The 23484-nt window shown below is 31.8% G+C and overlaps 2 protein-coding genes across 2 annotated transcripts in view; both read right to left on the bottom strand.

Moving 5' to 3' along the window:
- The window catches only part of LOC137926800 (suppressor of lurcher protein 1-like), a 43730-nt gene extending 34797 nt beyond the window's left edge, over positions 1-8933 (bottom strand). The window contains exons 1-2 of the mRNA XM_068770505.1: positions 8818-8933; positions 8307-8529 (exon numbers count right to left, since the gene is read on the bottom strand). Coding sequence (XP_068626606.1) covers positions 8307-8529; positions 8818-8933 — 339 coding nt within the window. The remainder of the gene's footprint in view (positions 1-8306; positions 8530-8817) is intronic.
- A 2432-nt stretch (positions 8934-11365) lies between these two features.
- Positions 11366-19247, bottom strand: LOC137926789 (collagen alpha-2(I) chain-like). The gene is made up of 11 exons (XM_068770493.1): positions 19070-19247; positions 17107-17259; positions 15810-15856; positions 15687-15726; positions 15538-15557; positions 15381-15443; positions 14672-14753; positions 13693-13785; positions 12495-12658; positions 11752-11955; positions 11366-11602 (listed from the first exon to the last, which is right to left on the bottom strand). The coding sequence occupies exons 1-11, from the start codon at positions 19245-19247 to the stop codon at positions 11450-11452; spliced, it is 1197 nt and encodes a 398-aa protein (XP_068626594.1). The 3' UTR covers positions 11366-11449.
- Positions 19248-23484: the final 4237 nt, after the last annotated feature.

Below are 23484 nucleotides of genomic sequence, written 5' to 3'. Positions count from 1 at the left end.
TAACCAATTCATTTGATATTCTTTTCGGGAAAAAGAGTAGTTAGTAAAGCGTCTGAACTTTTACCGAAGAGAAATGACCTTTCTTTTTTACTTCTAAGAACGATAGTATTACGTGACCATATTAGAGAACTGCTTTACAAATTTTGTAATTTTGTCACTTTTATATGTTCTAATCACGAAATTGAGGTCACTTATTATTTATTCTGACATTACCTTAGTATGGACTTGTCAAACTCTGTATATATATAAATAAACAATGGGTTTAATCAATTATTTTGTTGATCAATGTGACACAAGGTTAAAGTTTTGGGTCTCTGTTGCGGTTTTACCGGAGTTTGTCTTACTACCAATAACTTATGCTAGGAGTATAATACATCTCTGACGCTGAAATATCAATACATACGATGTGTATATATTTTATACTACTATTCAAAAGAATCTTACGGGACGATTAAATTTCCATTTTCAAATAATTAAATATGCATTGCTTTGACCAATGAGTGTTATTTGTTTGTGATGACATTCGAATTTGAGCCGTGGACCCTAACGACCATTGTAAGGGACCATGTAAAGGACGTCAATGGTCTCAAAGTCACCTAGTGAGCAATGGAGAGGGCTATGCACGGCGTTTGGCTTGGAAATCATATAAGAAGTAAAGTGTACCGCTAAAAAACCTAGGTCATCTGAAGTTACAGTCGCCGATACACATCGCCTCGTGCAACCAATGGCCATTAAGACCGAGAGGTTCTCGATTGGCAATCACAAGCATTTTTCGTGTTTTGACTTATCTTTAGGTATGATAAACGTTGGTCTTCCCAACTTATTTTTGACTGGACTGCTTCTGTGTAAGTGACATTCGCAGTATCAGCGGTTTTAAAAGACCAGGGCGTGGATACTCAGCCTAAACCCCTGTTGTAAGTAACAAATCTCGTAAAACTAATGATCACAAAAGACGAAAGAAAACATTCCGGAAAGGCAAAAATGTCTGCAGTAAATTAAGTTCATCCAATGCTACTTCATTGGATATAAAAATAGGGCTCCATAATTGAATGTTATAAAAATTAGATAAGATCTTCATAAGAATATTTATTATGATTAGTGATTACAGTATGCCTAATGCCATCTATTACAAACTTGTTACTGTAAGTAGTTATTATTTACAAAAATGCGACCGAGGAATTCGTTGATGGTAGAAACCGTGAAGGAAAAAAAAACGTGTTACAAAATACATATTGGAACGGAATACACAAAAGATATAACTTATTTAACTTTTTATTCAAATTAAAAAAATTCCACTGTAGTATTTATTAATACTAGAATAAATAATTGTAGCATGACATACATTGTGATACGTAAAATTACTCCGTAAAATAATACCTAAATGAAATAATCCTAGGCTAAGCATACTTGTTAATGGAAAAAAATTAAAATAACTATGTAGAAAAAAATACGATAAAAAACCACTGTCTCATGCCAGGATATTAAAATGGCATTTATCTTAACACTATAAATTTAGAAGACACGAGCCTTTAATAGTCTTTTATGTCTATTAAATTAAATCTGTTAAGATAATTGAAAGACGCTAGAAGCTGGCCAATTTAAAACAGTTCTATTGATAATTTACTGGGGAAGCCAATGTCTAGCATGTGAATTTCTTAGCGCTGAGATGAATGATCTGTTAATTACTCTTAATGTTAATCAAACGTTTAAAATAAAGATACAAGCGAACCCAAGTTTAATAAGGAATGCTTAGAAGTGACAATTTCATACTGTTTTAAAGAGAACATCGTTCCAAATTCAAAAGTTATTTCATTCATTTTTATTTAAATATTTTTTATATAACGCCATACCAAAGAGGTTAGAACATGATCGTTAAATATATCGTTCGCTATATTACCGTCCAGCAATCTGTATTGTACCCACAAATATTAACGTTGTTTCAAATTCAAAAGCTTTTTCTGGCATGTTATTTAAATTTCTTTTTGTTTATAAACCGAAGAAAACTAAACATTTCCCACTAAAACATCTACCAATCTGTGTTTGAAACACGAGAGGGATTAAGAGCCATCTCTCTGTAAAGAGTCTTGTATCCTAAAGGTAGGAACAAGACAACAAGGTAACTATAAAATAAAGTTGTTATCATTTATAATCAAACTGGTTTTGTTCCGGATATTGTATTTTATGTAACTCACAATTTTAAACTCCCTTTACACTAATGATCCAAGTTTTAATCGAATAATTAACCCGGGCAACACGTGTCTGGCCTATATTAGTAAGGTTGTCTACAAATGGGGCTTAACTATTGCTGAAATTCGTGCTGAAAAATGTAACTGAATTTTCTGTTAACATCTACAGCTATTTCATAAATGGCTTAATATTACTGCATTTTATGTAAGTATTATGTGTTTATTTACACCTGAGTTAGACAACGTATTTAACTTTGGGTAATATTTTTATTTTCATTATGCTGCGTCTATGAACGTGTTGGAAGATAACGGACGGTAACAAGTGCTTCCCCTCTGGGAACATCTTTGTATTTAATTGGTGCTTACAGTGCCCAAAATTTGTATTTCTTTAGTCGACGCATTGTCTGACAGATTGTCTGTTGCACGGCGACATGATTAGGATGACTTTATATTTCTCGCCATCGGTTTTAGTTTCCTGTTGAACTGTATTGATCTTCAAGTGCACTTCTGTCATTTTAGAAACTACGGAGCGATGGATACTTGACTAAGTTCTGAGATCTTCTATTTTTGGATACACTGGAGATACAGGCTGAGGCCTAAAGTTAAACTCCATAAGTCCATATTAGCTTTATCACCGTTTTTTAATATTAAGAGCTTGTTGTCTTCACAGAGTCTGGCGTTTCCGCTAAACATCCAATATAGGCTTCTACTCTCAGTTTTACCTCATCTCTTGGAGCAAAAAAATCACAGATACTTTGCGTTATCGCTTTGGGGGAGCTGGTTGCTCTATAGTGAGATAGATGAAAATCTCCTCTTCCTAGTGTAATTTTAATATGGGCTGACTTGGGGGCACTAACATTAATTCCTTATTTTGTCTACCACACGTTAACCAATTCAAGCTGTGTTGTAGTGTAAAAGAAGTTGCCCTAGGAGATTTATTGCTGGCTTGGATCGCTGTACCGTCGGAAAAAGTTACCAAGGTTATCTCATCAGTTTGGAATAGATAACTTGTAAAAATTGTGTACAGTGCAGGACCTAAGACAGAACACAGTGGCCCTTCCTATATACGATGGAAAGAGGATATGCATTGTTCTTCTATTTTTTTAGACAAAATGTGTTGTTAAGTAAGATTTTTTAATAACGAATAATGTTGCGGCAATGGAATACTTCTTTGAAATAAAATCTTTGTGCCAAACTCTACCAAATGCCTGCAGTATGTTCAAAAATGCTATGGTCTCTGCGTTCAAAGGCACCTCATATCATTTGGCATACCCTGTGTACTTGTTTCACTGTACAATGATATTTTCTTAAGGCAGACTGGCGGTCTGGTATTATATTCTTATTCAGGAGTTACTTTGAGAGCTTTTTCAGCAATACTTTTTTAAATAATTTCGAAGTCACCTGAAAGAAACCAATTGAACTTTATGAAAAAAAGTTCATGACTTGGCTACCCGGGCTTTCAAAAAGTTATCACCTATAAAACTTTTCAAAAGTTTTGAAAAATTTCCGATTCTCATAATGCCATTGAACAACACCCTCAGAAAGACGATAGCATTTCTTCACAGCTCTTTAGGTATTTTTTGTCAATCCTCCATATGATATGTTCCATAACGCTGGTGCCTTTCTACCATCCATTTGTTCGATCAAACAATTTTTAGTTAAACAATAATGTGAAAAAGTCTGCGATTTATTTTAATTTTTGAACGTGTATCTTTTAACAAATCGAAACAAATATGATTTTATTTGGCTCAAAGATATAATGCATCCGAAGATAATTAAAGAGACATGGGAAATGTTTTATAAAACTTTGTAACACTTAATTTTCGAACGTAAATACAAGCAGCTATTGCTTTTTGTCTGTTATATACAGGTTATAAAGTGATTACTCTGAAGCATGTTACTTTTAATTGATTTTATATTTATTTAATTATCTTAATTATACACGCTAGTATATATTTAAATAGTTTCGTAATAATAAACAAAAAAGTACTGTTATAGACAACCAAAATATAGAAACAGTAAAAGTATAAATAATGGTAGTGAACGTGTTCAAAACATACATCCATATAAACATACATACATATGAATAAAGCATGTTTACTAATAATAAATAAGGTATAATACAATAATAAATAAAAACATCAAACTAATTTGGTTTGGATTAAGAAACAGAGAAAGAAAAAGAAATGAATCAACAGATAAATAATTATAGGTCTAGTAAATAGCCCTTAATCATTTTTTAAAAATAGGCTGCACAGTTTTTTATTAGAATGCAACAGGCCAATAACTTCTGGCATCACAATTTTCAGAGATAATAAAAAATAAGTAAAATTTAATATATCATAATCCGAATTTTCAAAACGCTTTTTTTACTCTATTATCATTACAGTATGTGTAATTTCTGAAATTCTTGTTTTTGTTCAAACCTTTTTAAAACTTTTACATTTATTAGTAATCATCTTGTATATCAGCGATAATTTTCCTTGTAGTATTTTTCTTTTGATTCGGCTCGTCATGGTTGCGATTATCCAAAACAAAAAAAGAATCAATCACGTTGTTTGTTGAAAGATATTCCACCGGAACAAATTTTATGTGCGACTTAGTTTGTTATAAGCTTTCTTCTGATCAGGATTCATTTGAAACTATCATAGGTTATATATCTAGCTAGATAGATGAGCTATGAGAGTTTCTAAAGTCTTTTCCTTGGAGCTCTGCTGTTTAGGCGTTTGACAACTTGTATGTACGTAATTATAAAATCTCTACTTATCAGCATGAAGAAGAATAATTCCATTTGTCAAGTCCCAATTGTACAGATTTTTTTTTTTAAAAAGACTTCATATTATTTAGCCAAAAGCCCTCTCGAGAGTTTTTCAGTTAACAGAATGTTTCTATTTAGCTATAAAGCGTCGACATTTGCCTTTTTTTGTCATTTGTAATGGCCGTTTCCTCTGCAATATCGGTCCTAAAAACCAGAGAAATAAAAACAGAAAATAAAGTGGATTATCTTTTTAATAAAACTCACTACGTTTTAATTGAATATCGCATTTTGTTGACCTAACCAATTGACACAAATAATGTCAGTTCAGTACAAAACTTAGTATAAATTATAAACATAAATCAGAAGAATTTATACTGAGTAAATTTAAATTCAATAGGACGACAGTGATGCCGAAGATGCCAATTTATTAGTATTTAAAGTTTAAATATGTACCTCCAATTCAATATGCATTGATAATAAGACGCTGATGTCTCCACTAAAATGTACTTTATTTAAAAATAAAGAAAAAATCATGTAATGAAATATTTTTAAAATGTTAAAGACAAAGATCTTTAAGTAAAAATATGCTTATATTTATAACATTGTATCACTTTACTTATGTGTATCATCTAGATGATCGAGTTAGTAGGTCCTTTTCATTTGGTTTATGGGAAGAATAATTTTTATTGGTAGGAAGACTATATATGTAAGTTTTTAACTTGAATTCTCGGAAGTCGGCCTTTATGTCACTTTATGTTACAGGCTCTGAGAACTCCGTTTGAAAAGCACCACAGTTAATCCAGCGTTGTGCTATTTAAAATAGATATTTTGAAACAGAGCCTAAACTGCCCGATGTATTCACGTTTTTCTACCACATTTTTTTATTTATTTAATGGTCTCTGTTTTTGGGAACTTCTCGTTCCCTCTGCTGAGTATGGGGCAGGTACGTTACAATTTACAGTTGAGTAAATTTATTCAGTTTTTATATATTTACTCTTTATCACTCTCCTTATATCCTTCACAATTTCTTTTATTCATCGCGGTCTAATCTTCTTTCACACATTATCTTTTTTCCTTCATCTACCTTTCTGGTGACATTTGGTTTTCATTACAGCAACTTTTTAGTTGGTTTTCTTTGTTAATATACCATAATCGTTGAAAACCACTTCGATCCAATGAAGGCTTCGGAGTCGCAATAGTTTTTAGAATATTGTAGACATCACCGTACATATTTGCATCATTCAGTTGGTTTTTACAATCTATTTTTAATATTTTACATTGCATTAGTAAAAAATAGTAAAAGGTTCGATTATTTACCACGGCTCTTAAGATAAGTGTAATGGTTAGTTGGTAAAGCGGACTTTACCGTTTCTTTGTTAGGAACAAAGTGCCTTTGCCGTAAAAACGTTTCAGAACGTCAAGTAAGTAATTTAAGTGCAACTTCACAAAGAGCTGCAATGAAATTCTTGAGCTGAGCGTTTATTATTAGTTAACTCTCGTGTTTGTTACCACGGTACAGATGATTAATAGTTTTAAAGATTTACTTAGAATTTATGATGCATATGTGTTAGAATAATTATATCGATAGAAGACTTGTGCATTGTGTAAAATTAACAATTTTTTTAATGATGTATTCTCAATTCCTTATTTCAGGCGATGTATAGTTATTACTATAAATTTTATTTGCATTGTATATCTTCTTTCAGGTGTTTCCTTATTTCCGAAGGCTATGTTTGCCTTGAAACCTTATGATGGAATCGACGAAAAACTCTTGCCAATTTATCCCATCCTTTGCTTTCCTCAGCGCATTATTATTAGAAAGTACAGTTGTTGGATTGACTTTATAAGAACAGCAAGTATTTATTGTAAACGATGATTAGAGACTTTAATTTATTTCGTCATTGTTCATATGTTAAACTTGTTGTGTACCTATATCTTCTTTCTCGTACTACGATTGTTCACGTAATTCTCGATTTTATGTTTTATTTTGTGTTTCATTACAATTTTATGTAACTTTTGGTTAGGATCTAAAATAAATAAAAAAAAACCTTCTAACGTTTACAAAAAACTCACCTGTGTTAAATAATCTAAAAGTAAATTAGATTTAATGAAATTTTATCAATATTTTGTTTATTTTATTTTTATTTTTATTTAACAGTTTATTGTACACAATAAAAACACGAAAGTAACAATACAAATATAACTGACACAACAGGCACTACTTATTTCTAACCAGAAATTTCTTCCAGTAGGCCTACGGAAGGAGATTCATAAAAAGTAAGGCAGACACAACGTGCACAATAATTAAATAGAAATATTTACAATAGATACGACTTTTGACCATAATTACATACTTAACATGAACATAAATGTATACTTACATATTATATACTTACATAAATAAGCATTATAAATAATATATATACATAATATAAGCATAAATACATATATAACATATATAACTAAAAATATTATATATACTAGACAACTAGCGATAAATAGTGCTCTTTGACTCGCTTTTTAAATACAGGTAATGATGGACAATCACGTACTTCGTAGGGGAGAACGTTCCATAATCTTGCAGCATGGACAGTGAAGGAATAGGAAAAGAAATCAGAGTGATGGGTGGGGATGGCCAGTGACGTCCTTACGTTCGTACGACAAGGTTTGTCCTGGGCCCGGGAGAAGTGGAAGAGGTTACGGAGATAAGAAGGAGCAGAGGGATTGTATAGGATGTTATAGAGAGTAGAAAGAACATGAGCGTTCCTGCGGTGACGAATTGGAAGCCACTTGATTTGCGATCGGAACTGGGAAATATGATCGTACTTACGTAAACCGAAAATAAATCTAATACATACATTTTGGAGACGCTCTAGTTTGTTTAGAAGCTTCTCAGTGGCATCCAGGTAGCACGCGTCAGCGTAGTCAAGAATGGGGAAAAGGAGAGTCTGTACGAGGGAGATCTTGGTTTTCAGAGGTAAAAAGTTCTGGAGGCATTTGAGCGAGTGAAGTGAAAAATGTAATTTTTTGCTGACCTCATTGACGTGCGGGAGCCAAGACAAATTGGAATCGATGATTACCCCTAGATTCTTTGCAGATTTGCTAAAAGGTATAATAACGCCATCGTAAAGCAATGGACGGATAGCAGTGACAGCGCCAAGACGCTTATACATATATGCGCTCCCAATAAGCAAAGCCTGTGACTTTTTCGGGTTTACTACTAGTCCGAATGACTTAGCCCAAGTAGAGTTTCGCTCCAGATCGGCATTGATAAGAGCAATAGCATCATCAAGATCAGAGATTTTGAAATGCCGATAGATCTGCAAGTCGTCTGCATAAATATGGAAGTTAGACAAAATTACACTGGTGACTGTGTTTATAAAAACGGAAAACAGGAGTGGTGACAGTACACCACCCTGCGGCACACCCGCACCGAGATCGCACCAGTCTGAGGAGACATCATCAGAGTGGATCCGCTGAGAACGACCACGAAGGTAAGACTCAAACCACGCCAAAGCAAGAGGAGAGACGTTAAGAGAGCGAAGAATAGCGAGAAGGACATCAAAGTCTACAGAATTGAAAGCGCTTAAATTAATAATAGGTTAGGGAAAAAGTTTTTTTAATATGAAAATTCGACTGATTTTTTTACATATAAGTTTCTTTTTGTTCTTCCTATTTCCCGCTGAGATACCTACTGGCAAAGCATGGACATCTCCCAAAGATCGCCATGATGACCGGCCTTGCACGTCCAGCAACTTCTCGCGGATCGTGATCGCGACACGAAAACCTTTCGGCCCCAAGAGCCTTCCGTTACACGATGTGCACCGTCCACTACCACTTTAGACGAACAATTCTTAGAATAAAGCCAGTAACTTTGGTTCTTCTGCGGAAATCATAATTTCTTTCATTCGATCTCGCAGCGAAACTCCGAGTGTAGTTCTCTCAATGGCTTTCTGGGTGCATATCTCGGGTCCACTGGCTACACACATTGCTCAAAGATCTGCGTCTTCAGACATTGAGGAATTTTGATTGAGATAGTTCGAAGCTACCCGAATTCAGTCCTTCCGAGTTAGATTCGGCCAGGGACCTCTTTATCGTTTTTGGAATTATCAAGCTGAACGTTTTGTCCCTGGTAGATGTAATGGTAATCGTCTACAATGTCAATAGTACCTCCTGCGATAACTACTTCCGAAATAAAAACAAAACAAAATTATCTACAAACAAAATTATACTAACCGGTTTCTATTTTTTGAATTTAAACTTTTTAATATCATCAAAACGAGGTAGCTAATTGTATAACCAAAGAGATTTCATTGTTCAGTTAATAAACTTTTTATTATCGTATTATTTGCATAAGGACCTTTTCCCCGACTTAATATTTAAACTTTTGAAAGGTTACTTCCTAACTGCGCAAAATAAATCATTTTAATTATTATTATCGACAATTTGTTTTCCCCCGCGTACGCCGCGCTGTGATGCTAGAATGCGCTGCAGACCGCTCTCACGGAACCGTTTAATTGGATAATTAATGGAGAATTAAATTACTTCCGCTGTCTACTAAACTTTTATAAAATAAAAACATATTTGTTAATGTAACATCGAATAAATGAAGCAATAAAACTGGTAATCCTAAAACACTTATCTTACTTTATTAGTGTAAGAATTTAGCGCGCAATTAGTTCTCCATGAAGCGTTCGAAGATTTGCCTTTGAGGAGATATGCTTAACTGATCTCACTAAAACTTTCCTAATGATTCCCATTAGTCTCACTTTTTCACAATTATCCGAGCTCTTTGTCAGAGGACATAAAAGTATTGATTATTGCTTGAATGGTTCATTAGAAAACACTTCGCGAACTTATGAATTGTTTATCAATGGAACAAATTTATTCATTTATTTCTGTAATTTTTCACTTAGGATTCTTCACCGTTATATCCTGTGTATGTTTTGTGTACGTGAGATGAAATCTCGAGGAGTTCAGTTTAATAGAAACAAGAATCAAATTTAAAATCCCTCAACAAGCATCGAGGCTTCCTTGCACGTCATGATCCGAAAACAGACAACAACAAAGATAGACAGTGATCACTTTTACAATATATTTCATATTAAATGTAAAAAAATAAAAATTAAAACTTTTGCTAGACGTTACAGAATAATTGTTATTATGAATCAACTAGACGTGTTAGGGTTTATTTAAGAAAAATAAAAATTGTTGCATTATAAGTTATCTATATAATTCGTACCATTTGTTTGATCTATTGGAATTATTGTTTCATAAAGATTTAATTTGTATATTTGAATTTTAAATGGCAGTGTCTAATTTTAAGTTTATAGCAATGTTTTTAAAAGACACATTAACTTATTTTTAATTATTCTTATTTGAGAAAATGTATATATCTCTGCTTTATATCATTACTTAAGTGTCATAAAGATATTTCAAGTCATGTTATATTTAATCCGAAAACCACTAATTGTTAAAAATAGTTAAGAATTAACCGAGTGTTTTAACCATTGCGAGATTACCATGTTAACAACGCAATCTCTACAATTGAAATATATTGCTTATGCGGTAATCTTAGAAGTTACTGCACTTTTGTTAATTCTAGACAAATTTGGTTTACTTTTGAATAAATTCAACAAAGAATATTCTTTTTTGTGTTCATGAAACATTAATTACTGTAATATGTGTTCTTTTATACTTTTATCTACTAATATTTAAAACAGATCGAGAAGATGAAAACGTCTTTTACAAATAGTACATATAAATTTGTCATAAAATATCTTTGGCTGTATTATGTATATCTGACTGGTTTAAATAAAAGGTCGGTCTGACTTCATAAACTGTGGCAAAATTTGGCTTAATTCGCAATAAAATGAAGCTGCGTGTACGATAGGATAGAAAAGGCATTGTTTATTACACAAATTTACTCTATTTCCAAAAACTGGTGATGTATAATATAGAAGTTGGGAGAAAAGGTCTGGAATTAATCAATAAAAAGGGTCTGGTCTTTCATTATGATAACGCTAGACTAAATAAATCTGTAGCTACGAAAAATTTAGTATTTGTGTTGGAAGAAATAACATATCCGCTATATAGCTCTGACCTTGCGACTTCAAATTTCACACTATTCCGGTCTCTTTAAAATTCTTTAGAGTGTTAGCTTAACTAAAACGGGAGGCTGCCAAAACCACTTGGCATTTATTTTTAATCAGTCTTAAAATCATCAGTAAAGTCTTCTTAACATTGCCTATAAGATAGACATAACTAATAACTATTATAGACCTTAACATTGTTAAATTGTAGTTGCAGAAGAATAATTATTTTGCTCTAAATATACTCTCTTTTACCATTTGGAAAGAAATGTGAAAATTTACTAGAGAAATAAAAATATTTCTTACACCAAAGTTACATTTACTTCAACTACAAAAATAATTTTATAACGTAATTCAAACAACAATTGTTTTTAATAGGTATGACTTCTTCACCTTTAATTCTTACTACAACATTAAGCAAAACACAATTCTTGTAATTCTAAATACAGAGACTGTGTTCCTTTTTCTGCGTCTCTTATTCTAAAATCTATGATAGGTAACCTATGCGCTGATGTTGTTATTGATATGTCTGTATAGGCCCAATTTAATTCACTGTCCTTCTGTATCTAGAAAAAAAAATTGTTAAGAATTATAAATAATAATTATCTTTTTTATATATTACTCTCGACATATGTGGTAATAAATTTTTTCAAGTAAATTTAAAACATTAAAATTTTTACACATAATTTTTTGAAATGAAATTTATATTGGATACCTTGCAAGTATTTTCACCGATACTGTAAAAAAACGGTGATCTATCTTCTGTGTATGGTCCGATTAAAACATCATTCCACAGTAAAATTTGTAAAGCCTTTTTTCGGATATCGCCCAAGACGGTTGAATTTTGACAATGATATCTAATATTCTGTTTAGCAAACGTTGAACGCGATTGAAGATAGGTAATTCTATCTGACAGTACCTGAAAGTTAAGTTTGAAATGTAATATAATATAATCACATATTTAGATTAATTTGTAATTTTTTAACAATACCTTTACTTATTTATGATAAGTTTCAAATTGTATTAGTAACACATAATTGAGGATATGGCGGAGAAATCTTCTAGACCGGACTTATGTCTATTATGAAAAGTACTGAAACTTGCGGTAATAATAGAACTGATTGTACCAAGGGAAACAATGTACCTAAAGACCAAACAAATAAGTTAATCAAGCATTATGGCATAGTAAACAAAATACATTAGAACAAATTCCTTATTTATTTGTCTTGTTGGTAAAAATAGTTATTTTTGCCGTAGTTACGGCAAGTAAAAGGAACATTGCTGCTTGAATCGCTAGAGCCTTCGGTTGAAATAATTATTTTTTTTACTACATGATTACATGATACTTGAAGTATAGTATAGTTTAAGAAATTATTGTATTATTTTTTGTATTAATCTATTTTATTCAAAGAATATATTATTTATTTAATACATTTATAAAATAACATAATCACAAACCCCATAGAAATCCGTATAGTTGAAGTTAAGTTCGCTCAACCAAAATTCGTCCGTTCGTGACGTATAATTAAATTGTATAGTATTTTTTGTATTTGTCAAACATGTCCAACCACTTTTTGTGCATTTGATTAAAAAAGGATTTTTTTGACGTATCCAATAAGTGTCTGTGAAAAAAAAAATGTTTATTTTACTCTTTTTTTTCTTATTATATTCTATAAGTAGTACGATATCTATATAATGTTACCACTGATGAACTTCTTCAATAAAGATTTTGAAGAATGTCTATCTAGAAATATTCTCTTTTAAGTGAACGAGTAATGGTGAAGGTTTAGTGCAAATAAAATGTATGCGCCTACTGGAGTCGAACTGAGAACTGAAAACTGAGAGTAGATTTGTTTTCAACTAACATTCATCTTTCTGCCTGAACCCACAATGAGTGACCTAAAGAAATTCTTTAATTATTATCAAGTCTGTTTTAATATTATCAACTACATGTGTCTGTATGTAATATCCATACTTATATATACAACATATCTGTATATATTCTAGTATACATAGTGATTGGTTACAGATGAAAATACTTTGAAGAGGCAAATGTTGCTAATTTGTCAGCAAAAATAACAATGCTTTAAAATTTTTACATCTGTTTCTTATCACTGTGCATAATATCATCACTATGAAACTCTGTTAGAATGAGATAGGCTAATAGCTTTTGACATTACAAAGCCTGCAGAGACAAATTGTAAACAATTATTGTTTTTCTATATAGTGATCTGAAATTTGTAAAGGCTTTTTCTTACAAAATCATCAGTACGTTGTTTATTATTTCTGAAGCCATTGATTTTGTTATTCTGTGTACCATGTATTATTTGACAGTAAATGAGCTATACATTAACTTTCTTAAAGTTTTTATATCTTTCTCCATTCATCTATGAAAAAATAGATGTGTATAAAAACATAATTTTATGCAATAAAAAATCCAAGAATCGAAATAATAAAAGCATATGGACTTTCTAAGCCAAAACGAATCTGTATTTGATGATCTACAACAAAGTGTTAATAATTCATTTAACGATTAAAAAAGAAGTAAGGCCGATGAACTCTGACTCATATTGACTTATGTAATCAAACTTTAAACATTATTCTTATGACATTTAAAAACAATGTAGATAAAAAGCATAAAAATATGTGCACTTACTGTTAGAACTATCCAAGGTTTCTGGATATTCCTTACAAAGGTTGATCAAAGGGTTCTCTTTATCTCCTAAAGCACTATCTTTTTCGAAACTACCTGTTCAAATAAAGAAGAGGTGTATGTTAAAATAATGCTTGTACAGTAAACATAACTATTAGTTAGTAGCATGTTAAATTAGGTAGCGTTTTGTATTTTTTTGTAGCCCTTTTTGAAAGCCTCTCTTTCTCCTATCTTAAATCTATTACAGGGACTTTTATTTCAAATAATATTCAGTAATTTTTTCTTACGAGTTCTTTTACTATATCTTCTTTTATTCTTTACATTTCATTGAATACTTTTCCTTTCATTCATAATTAGGTAGCGTTAGCAGAATGCGGGCCGTGTCCGATTAGCAATCGGGTGTGGCTCAATACGGGGCTACTTTTTTAACAAATAGCATTGTTTTCAAAATAACATCATATTTGATTTCCTAAATAAGTGTTTTTTTTCTTTTGAAATATAGTCAAGGATACTTATCGCATCCATTTGGAAGACTTGCAGCACTGAAACATAATTCCATACTCTTTGTCGTTGTCAAGTTTTAATTCGCTCAACGAGCCACAGAGAGGGCTATACTAGGTGTTTCTCAACGAGATCGAATCAAAAATCGAAAAAGTAACCGAATTATCCCGGTGAATTTGCAGGTAAAATTGACAGTAGGCAGACTAAGTGGCTTCCACAAGCGATAGACCCTGGATCCTTTAAGTTCTGGTTCTAACGGAGACCAACAGCAGGTGAGCGTGGCGTAATAGTCTTCCTAAAAAGAGGATAGACGATCTTGTTAAGGTCGTAAAAAGAGACTGGATGCGGGTCGAGTCCAATCGATACTATTGATGATATCTTGGGAGAGATGTATAGCAGAGGACGTCTTACGGCAAGAATGTTGTTGGTAATTATTAATTAAACTCTTTCATCATTAATTAAAATAATTAGAATAACAGACTTTCTGGTTCGTCCTGTATGCAGACCCCCGGCTCGCCAGGACGTCCTGGAGGACCACGTTCTCCTGTATCACCCTTTTCACCCTGAATACAAAAAAAAATATTGAACCTATATTATAGTACGCGTACAAAGTTTGTTTTTACGATGCATGAAAATATCAGCAATAACATTGCCTCTATATCCATTCATCATCATATGAGTCTTTGAACGCCCATTGAAAAGCATGGGCCTCTTGAAAATATCGCAAAGATGATTTATCTTGCGCCATCCGTAACTAGCGACTTTCCGCGACCTTACTGTTACTATAAAGTTTTAGTTTAATGAAAGAAGGAATAAATGATTAATGTTTAAAAAGTTTCTAGAGAATATTTTTTAAAAGAAATATTAAAAATAGATTGTTTGTTCAGTAGAACATAAGAAAGTATGGTTGAGCAGTAGGGGAATGACACTCGCTATGGTAGGTCGCGAGTTCGATTCTCGGGATACAATAAAAAATAATTCACACTTTTAACAGCTCATAAACAAGTTTCCAGAGAAAGGGCAGCAGTGTTCTCTGAGTACCATAATACCACATTGCAATCCTTATCTCGCCTGCGAAGTGTGGTGATAATGGTATATCCCCCCACAAATATCTTTGCCAGAGGACTTTGCCTTACAGTGGGCTGAAACGACGACGAAGCAAGAACATATTTTCTTAAAAAAATACTCACGCGCAGTCCTGTATCTCCTTTCGGCCCTTGAACACCTGGCAGGCCTCTTAAAAATTTTGTCGTCTGTAAAATAACAAAATTTATAAACATTTAATAATACAAATTTTTATAAAAAAAGATTTTAATTGAGTATTATTTTAATAATGAACATACGTACCACACTAAGAGAACATTGGCCTGAAAAATATAAAATATAAGTTTGTTTTAATCAAGTCGTTCTTTTTTAAATTATTGATATATATTTTCAATAATATAAATAAAATATGAGCGTAAACAAAAGTTATTAAAGAAAGCTAGTACACTTACGCAATTTAGCTGTACACACTTTGTCACCGGAATTTGTGGTCTAAAAATGTAATAGTGGTATTAATGTAACTTCAATATTATAGTTATTGAAATAAATTTATTGACATTTATTTAAGTACGAACCATTTCAATAGGGTCAGGACTAATGTAGTCATCGGTTGATACATCATCTGTAATAATTTATATTTGATTATTTCTTATATCTACTAGGAATAATAGTAAAATTCTTTAACTTGTTTTCGGCCCATAAACGCCTGCTAGGCGTAGGCAACTCTCACACATTGCCACGATGACCGTTCCTGGGCTGCCTACATCTATTAAAATCTCACAACCTTAACTTTGTCGTCCGGTCCACTTAGTGGTGAGCCTACCTGTGCGACGTCTAAAAATTCGTGATGGCCATATATAATATAAATTAATAACTAATAATTGTAAATTTATTCTTCGACATGCTTCAGTAAACATTAGAAATTTGTAAAAAAAAAACTCAGTAATAATTCTTTAATGCGCTCTTATGAATCTACAATTACATGCTAAAGTTGTTTTCGGAATATGCCTTTATTGACTAACCAAAAAAAAAAACAATATAATTTTGAAAACTATAATTAAAAATAGATTTGTCGCTAATGAAAGCACTTCTCATTAATTGACATTATTTAAATCAAAGTTTTTATCAACAATTCTTAGTTTTATTTGGAAGTTTTGACGACATTATAATAAATAGTAGTATTTAAAAAAATATAGGGAACTATAATTTAACATTAATTCTATTTTTTGTTTTCAAATAATTATTGCATGTAACTTGTTTATATTAAATTTTTTATACAAATAAAAAACTCACCGGCTCTGGTCCAACGTGTATTCGTATTTAAAACTAAAAAGACAAAATTTATTAAGAGTTTACCGTTCATGGTTACGACTTAAATAATAATGATCGCTGAAGTCGTTGTATAAAATTTCCTTGTGTTTAAAATAGAACTCATGTTTACCCTATTTAATTAATATTTCAATGTTTTCCTTAAGCACAGTGTTACTTAACTTATTAAATTGAATATGTTATAGAACAAGGGTGGCCAAACTGCGGCTCGCGAGTCACATGCGTCTCTTTGAACGATTATTTTTGGCTCTGATTGATTGAAGAAATATTTCAATATTTAAATTAATATAACTTATGTCAGCTTCTGGGAAACAGAAACAAATTACTGGCGTAAATAAGTCATATTATTTTAAAAAATATATTTTTGAAAAAATAAGTATAATTTCTAATATCAGACAGATCACCGGTTCTATTTTTAGAATAGATTTGAATTTAGAATAGCAGTATTTTATACATGGTGGAGGATTGATAGAACCCTATATACATGTTGGGAAGCCCAGAGTATGTGCACGATACTAAGTCAATCATGCCCCGGTGATTTACCGCGTTGCATTTCACGTACAACCATAGTTACGTTGTGAGGGGTAAAGCAACAAAGGCTTTTCAACTGTGTATCACATGACAGTCTTGGTGACTCAGTCCAAGGCACATACGCGGCGGCAAACGGCTCGATCTTAAAGTGACTCGCAAAGGCATCTGCAATATGAGAAGGATTCTAAATGTTATTTACACTAAATGGTAGCCCTTGCTTTTTATTAATTTGTTTTGTACATTTCCAAAATTTTACAAAATAGTTGCTAGATCTGTGTAATGCTTATTTTGATAGATTCTTTGTTATCCTGACACCATTAGATTAGATAACATAATGATGATGATATAAGTGCTTAATAATATTTTATAAATACGGTGCCATATCTAAAATTTGTTTTCTCTCTCTTTAAAAAAAAGGATATTGAATAAAACATTTCGCGTTGCTCGACAGGTTCAGACGGTTCTTTAACATAGAATTTATGTCACGTCTTATCACCTCACTCGGTAGTGCGTAAACCGGAAAAAGCTTGCACAATATTCTGTGATAAATAAATTCTATTTTATTTACAATTCATCTCATTTATAAAACGTTACTGTTATAAATATTGTAATACTAGTACAATATCGAATAGGATAAGAAAACCAAACTTTGCCAGATAATCGAATATACAGTTTGGTGATGTTATATATCTTTTTCTATTTTATTTTACTCAAGAAAACTAATTGCATGACTTAGTGATTCTGTAATACAGAACATCCTTGCTCAGTGATCTCTGATAAATAAACATTTATGTAATATTCATTTTATTTATAATACATTAAAGTCTTAAATATTGTTATAAAATTACTTATATGATTAGGAATCGAATTTTAGGCATATAGTCGAAAGTAAAAGTTAAAGGTTTATGTTGTTGTACTTCGTTGTACTTGTTTCAATTTTTTTCCTCAAAATTTTTATTGTATCATATAGCTATTATCAAAAAGGACTATAATTTTAAATCCAAAAGAAAAAGCAAATTTTTAATCAAATTTTTCTATTTTTATTGTGCAATGTATTTTTAGTAATTTATGTATTTATTTAAATGTGAGCTTGCTGTAGTGTATATTTTAAATATGTACAATCATGTACTATTCTTACTTATGTAGCGTTAGTTGGAAATCTTTAAATAAATATATAATAAAGTATGTTGATGTTTTTTTTTTTAAAAGTGTTAAGTACCTTCTTATAGGTCAAAAAGTATCTCAAGTTATACTAAAAATTTTAAAGACTGCCATTTGTAAATCAAAAAAACAGCGGATATTATATTATCTTTAAAAGTATATAATTAAGAGATTAATTCTCCGGATCTCATATACGGAATATATTTTATTAAAACTTGCGTGTCCCTTCAAAGTAATCCTCCCATCATTTTCTTCATAATGTCATGTACGCCCACTGCAAGACACAGGCATGGATGTACATGATAATAATTTTGTAAAGCAAGTAAGTATCTTTAACAGTATCTTTAAACAGTATAATATTGTCCCTTTTCCCAAACACCTCCTAAATGAATTATTTAGCATGATCTACAAAGTGGCGATAGGAAATTTTTGCTTCCTATTTACGTTAGAAATTGCGGAGAAACATTTTAGTATCAGTCCCTTGTATATATGTAATTGGCTCTTACTTTAACTGCACTATCACCGTCATCATATTAGCTAATAGACACCCACTGTAAACAAGATTTAGGCCTCCGTCAAAGATCGCCACGACGACCGGTCTTGCACTGCCAGTGCCAGTGATCCAGTGACTTAACCCGATTTTTAAATAAACTATTGAATTACATGTCGTCGAGTTGCCAGCTTATCGCTTTTTTATAAGATACACTTTGGAGAGTGCACGAAGGTTCTTTTCGAACTGATTAAGCCATCTCCATTCCTTTATCGGACTACTAGGCACAGTCAAAAGTTTCATCCACATTCATTGTTGACATACCCAAAAGTCGAACTAAATAGTTTGATAGATCGTTTTTGGTGGGAGTCGCCAAAATTTGGAACGATCGGTCTGGGTCTATTTTTCCTGATGAGTTACACTCTGAAGCCTTTAAGAGTAGAGTGAACAGGTTTCTTTTGGATGGGCGTGTACCACCTTCGTCTTCATCTACACCTTCCATCAGGTGAGATGGAAGACAAACGGCTATTCCATTACAACTATATAAAAAACTAATAATACACATAATTGCCTACTTTATTAGTAGACTTCCTTATACGTAAATAAATAAAAATAGCTAATTTTTATTCGTTGACACGAACGACATGCGAGAAACTTTTTACGACAGTTGTTTCATGTAGAACGAGCTTAACGATGCCAAGTTAGAACAAGATGTATTTAAATGCATTCCGTGTTAGCTTTAAACTTGTCGCAATTAACATGGACTCTTTTATAGGGTTGAACAGTTTGCATATTTATAAGTTTATCTTTCAATTTCAATGCAATTAACGCGGTAAACGTTAAAAAGTAAACTGCACAATGCATTATATTAATATATGTTTCGCTAGCTATTACGAAAAGTAGTTAAAAATTATTACGCACTAGAATTCGCAAATAATAATTCTTCGATTAATTTTGATAAACTGATATAATTATCCCGTCTTAACTATAAATAAATAATGAATTCTAAACACAGTGTTTATTGTAACAGTTTTTGGGACTAGATTTTTATTGCTGTCCATATGGCTGTTGTAGATTCCTTGAGTTCAAAGCGGAAGGGCACAGAGGGCGCCTAGCTTAAAACCTCTTTAAAGTTAAATAAGCTTATAGGCTCCCGGGGATGACTTAGCTCAGTTTGTTACATATATTTACAACTATTTCACCTGATTATGAGTCCATGTAGCCTTTAGATAGGCTGTTACACGTCAATAATACTGGTTTAGCATTCCGTTACGAGGGCATACTAGTGGGTTGGTTGTGGGTTGACCTCGATTCAATCGGTTGCCCAGTTTGCCTGCCTACTACCTTTTCGGAAAATCTTGATTTTGTTATTTCTAATTTTTGACAAGGAAATTAACAGTATTTACTTTTATAACACGTTAACAGGCGTCTTACATTTGGCATTATGAATAAGAATTTTCAAGATGATGGAAGAATGGATTTTCAAGATTTATGCCACAAAATTAGGAGTTACAAATGCAAGCCGCTCTGATAAATTTATTTTTTTTCTGTAAAATGCTCCTTCAAAACAGGAGAAAAGATGAATTAAACCTATTAAGTAACAGGAATTTATTTTAATGTATAAGGAAAATAACGAATCTTAGCTAAATATTAATACGGAACATATCATATAAGATACACATTTTTCAAACATTGTAATTGTCTTTGTGCGTAATGAGACATTAAGTTAAATCTAGTTGCATTATTTTGTGATAAATCAAATCAGTAAATCAAAAATGGAAGCCGCAGTCAATAAAGATAAATTACAAGGCTACGCCCGTTCAATTCCTCTGAGAGCGATAAATCAATTGTACAAATACCTATTACTCGTTGTTGTGCTTTTATTGGATATATGTGCTATCTAATTTTTATATGTTATAATGTGTTAAGTCTTGATTTTAGGAAACGTTACATTATGATTACGTTAAGAGAAGGCAATTTACGCACATGAATGTACTTTAAAAAGACATTTATATTTAAGCCAACGTTCAATTCTCTGGGCGCACGAACGATAATTGAATCGGTTTTAAAACACGCCGCATTCGCCTCCGTATGCGACTTAGTACTACACTCACCGGGGACTCAGGACGTTTCTTTCCCAACCTTTTTCCGACAATCGAGTAGATATCAATTAGGCAATACAATACCTCAGGCGTCACGTATGGTGAAGATTATTTTTAAATTTATTAGCTTGCAAATTTCTGATCCATGAGCCTTGGGTGCGACAACAATGGAACATAGCCTAGTAAGTCATTGCTCAACTGACACGCTTCAGAAAACGTTGTCAAACCAATGTAATAAACACCAGATAAATGAATAAACACCAGAATAAAATTAAAAGTTTAATTGATTTACTGCCAAATTATAGTTTAATATTATAACTGTGCACAATTGTTCCTTGCCCTTTATGCGGTGCTTAATTTGTGCGCAAGGGAATAGACAAAGATAAGAACAATTATTTGAACCAACAGCCTAAACACATACAAGGCTGTTTGAACTCACAAAAATAAAGTTTATTACAGCCATATCTTTGACGTTGCTTAAATAAATTTAATATATACAAAATAATTGGACTAAAAATCTCCATTGCAGTTTATTGTTTTTATATATATCTCATTCACTACCATTAAATTCAAATATAAACTAATAACTCTTCAAACTTTTCATCTGTAGTAAAGGAGTCCCTGTTAATTGCGACAAGTTTAAATCTAACACGGAATGCATTTAAATACAGCTTATGTTCTAGCTTGGCATCGTAAAGTCCATTCCACATGAAACAACTATCATAAAAAGTTTTAAGTATATCCTTTGTATCAGCAAATAACAAAAATTTATTTTATATGTATTTACTTATTTAGATTAACAACTATAGCTAATAATTAGCAATAGTATAGTTAAGCTGGGAACCAATTACAAGTCTTTACTTATTATATTAGTTATAATAAATTAATGGTTATAAATGTGACTCGTATATATAAATAAGGGACTGCAACCATAATGCTCTTCTACATATTCTGTCGCGAATAAAAAGCAAAAAATATCTATCGCTGATTTACAGACCTTGCCAAAAACAATTAAGAATCAAGTATCTTTTCGCCAAAACGGTAAAAAGGATCAAGGCTGTCTGTTCCTAGACAATAAGGTATTGCTCGCTCAAGAAGCTTAACAATTATGTGATACTACAACATACAAATTATAATAAAAATATACCGAAAAAAACGTTTTGTCATTAATAAATATATTTAGAGACTTATATAATTAAAGGATACAATTTTTTTTCAAGTATAATTAAATAAAAAACTAACTGTAACATCTTCAAACTGCACATTCGACGACCTGCTAACAATTCTTTTTCTAATCACATAGGATGTTGTATTTCGAAATGTATAAAAGTAACGTTTTATGAATGAGATGAAAATTTAACAGAATTTATTTAACAGTGAACATTGTGTAAGCGTGTTCCGGTTTACGCACTACGGAGTTTCCGCGCAGATGATAAGACTTGACATAAATTCTATGTTAAACACCGTCCGGACCTGACGGGGCATCGCGAAATATTTTATTCAATGTTAATTTTTTTTTAATAAAAGAAAAATGTTGAATACTGTGTGGTTGGTTAGAATTCGTCGATCATAATATTTGTGGAGGCACTTTGTTGCAATTTATTAAAATATTAATACGAAATATTCAGAGTTTATTAAAATATTATTTGAAGTATTTTTCAACGCCTATTTTATTAAGGCTTACCTACGCCGGTCAGCATCATCAGAGAGAGAAACGGGAGGTCACCATCGTCTCGCATACATGCAATCAACTTTTTCGGGAAAAATTATTATAGACAAAAGCATAGCTTGAGAATCTCCCACAACTTTTCCTCCCAGTGCTTACATTTTCTATTGTGGTAATAATTTTAAACAGACATGCAACTTACCAAGTTAAGGCTTCGCACCCACAACCTCATGTCGGAATTCTAAACGCGACAGCTCAGCTGAAATCCCTCCTAGGGGCCTCTGCGTCATGTCACTTCATGGATTGGTCGAAAACAGAAATAGTGCTATCTAATTGAAGCAGAGTTTGTTTTATACTTGCAATGATTTTAGATAAAACAATATTAAACTAGTTGAAATAATCAATGTATTTAAATTTTTCTTGTAGTAATTGCGATACATTTATAATTTTATAATTGTATTTGTCATCCATTAAGTATAATATTTTTGATATCTTAAATAAGTGTTACACTATTACTGTAATAAACATTTGTAATATTTGATTCATTGCCTCGAGTAAAACCGTCTACATAATTTACTTTAGTAGCCGAGGTATCAAAACGAAACATCAATTTAAAGTCTCAAGTTGTTTGAATATGAACGAATCCACAAGTTGCTGTTTACTTTTATCAGTTATATTGACACGGAGTGAAATGAAACTACATTACATTACCAAAGTTAAAAATATAATAAATAATAGACAATAATAATGTAATTTGTTATACTTTGTGATAACTTAACCAAGATTAATATGTTTTCATCTGGACGCCGGGGATCCTTTGATCTGATAAACACTAAGTGTTATAAATCTTTCTTCTGGCTACCTTAATCTTTAATGTTTTGTTTGAAGAATTATTCGTGACCTACTTTTTTACTCTTCCAAAACAATATTAAAAAAGGCCTGTGTCATATATAATTTATATATATATATAT

This window comes from Battus philenor, unplaced genomic scaffold (assembly GCF_028537555.1).
Source record: "Battus philenor isolate CCGP_79_NKW_IND1 unplaced genomic scaffold, ilBatPhil1.0.hap1 SCAF_10, whole genome shotgun sequence".
Taxonomy (NCBI): Eukaryota; Metazoa; Arthropoda; class Insecta; order Lepidoptera; family Papilionidae; genus Battus; species Battus philenor.
Note: the sequence above shows the minus strand (reverse complement) of the source record. Positions and strands in the feature narration are given on the sequence as shown.

Bases quoted from the DNA above. Each gene is read 5' to 3' on its own strand.
- LOC137926789 (XM_068770493.1), bottom strand. From the start codon at position 19,247: ATGGAAGGTGTAGATGAAGACGAAGGTGGTACACGCCCATCCAAAAGA. The intron at 15,857-17,106 runs GTAAATCACCGG...AAATTATTACAG, and splicing joins TGTACGTGAAATGCAACGCG to ATGATGTATCAACCGATGAC. The intron at 12,659-13,692 runs GTAAGTGCACAT...TTTTTTTCACAG, and splicing joins AACCTTGGATAGTTCTAACA to ACACTTATTGGATACGTCAA.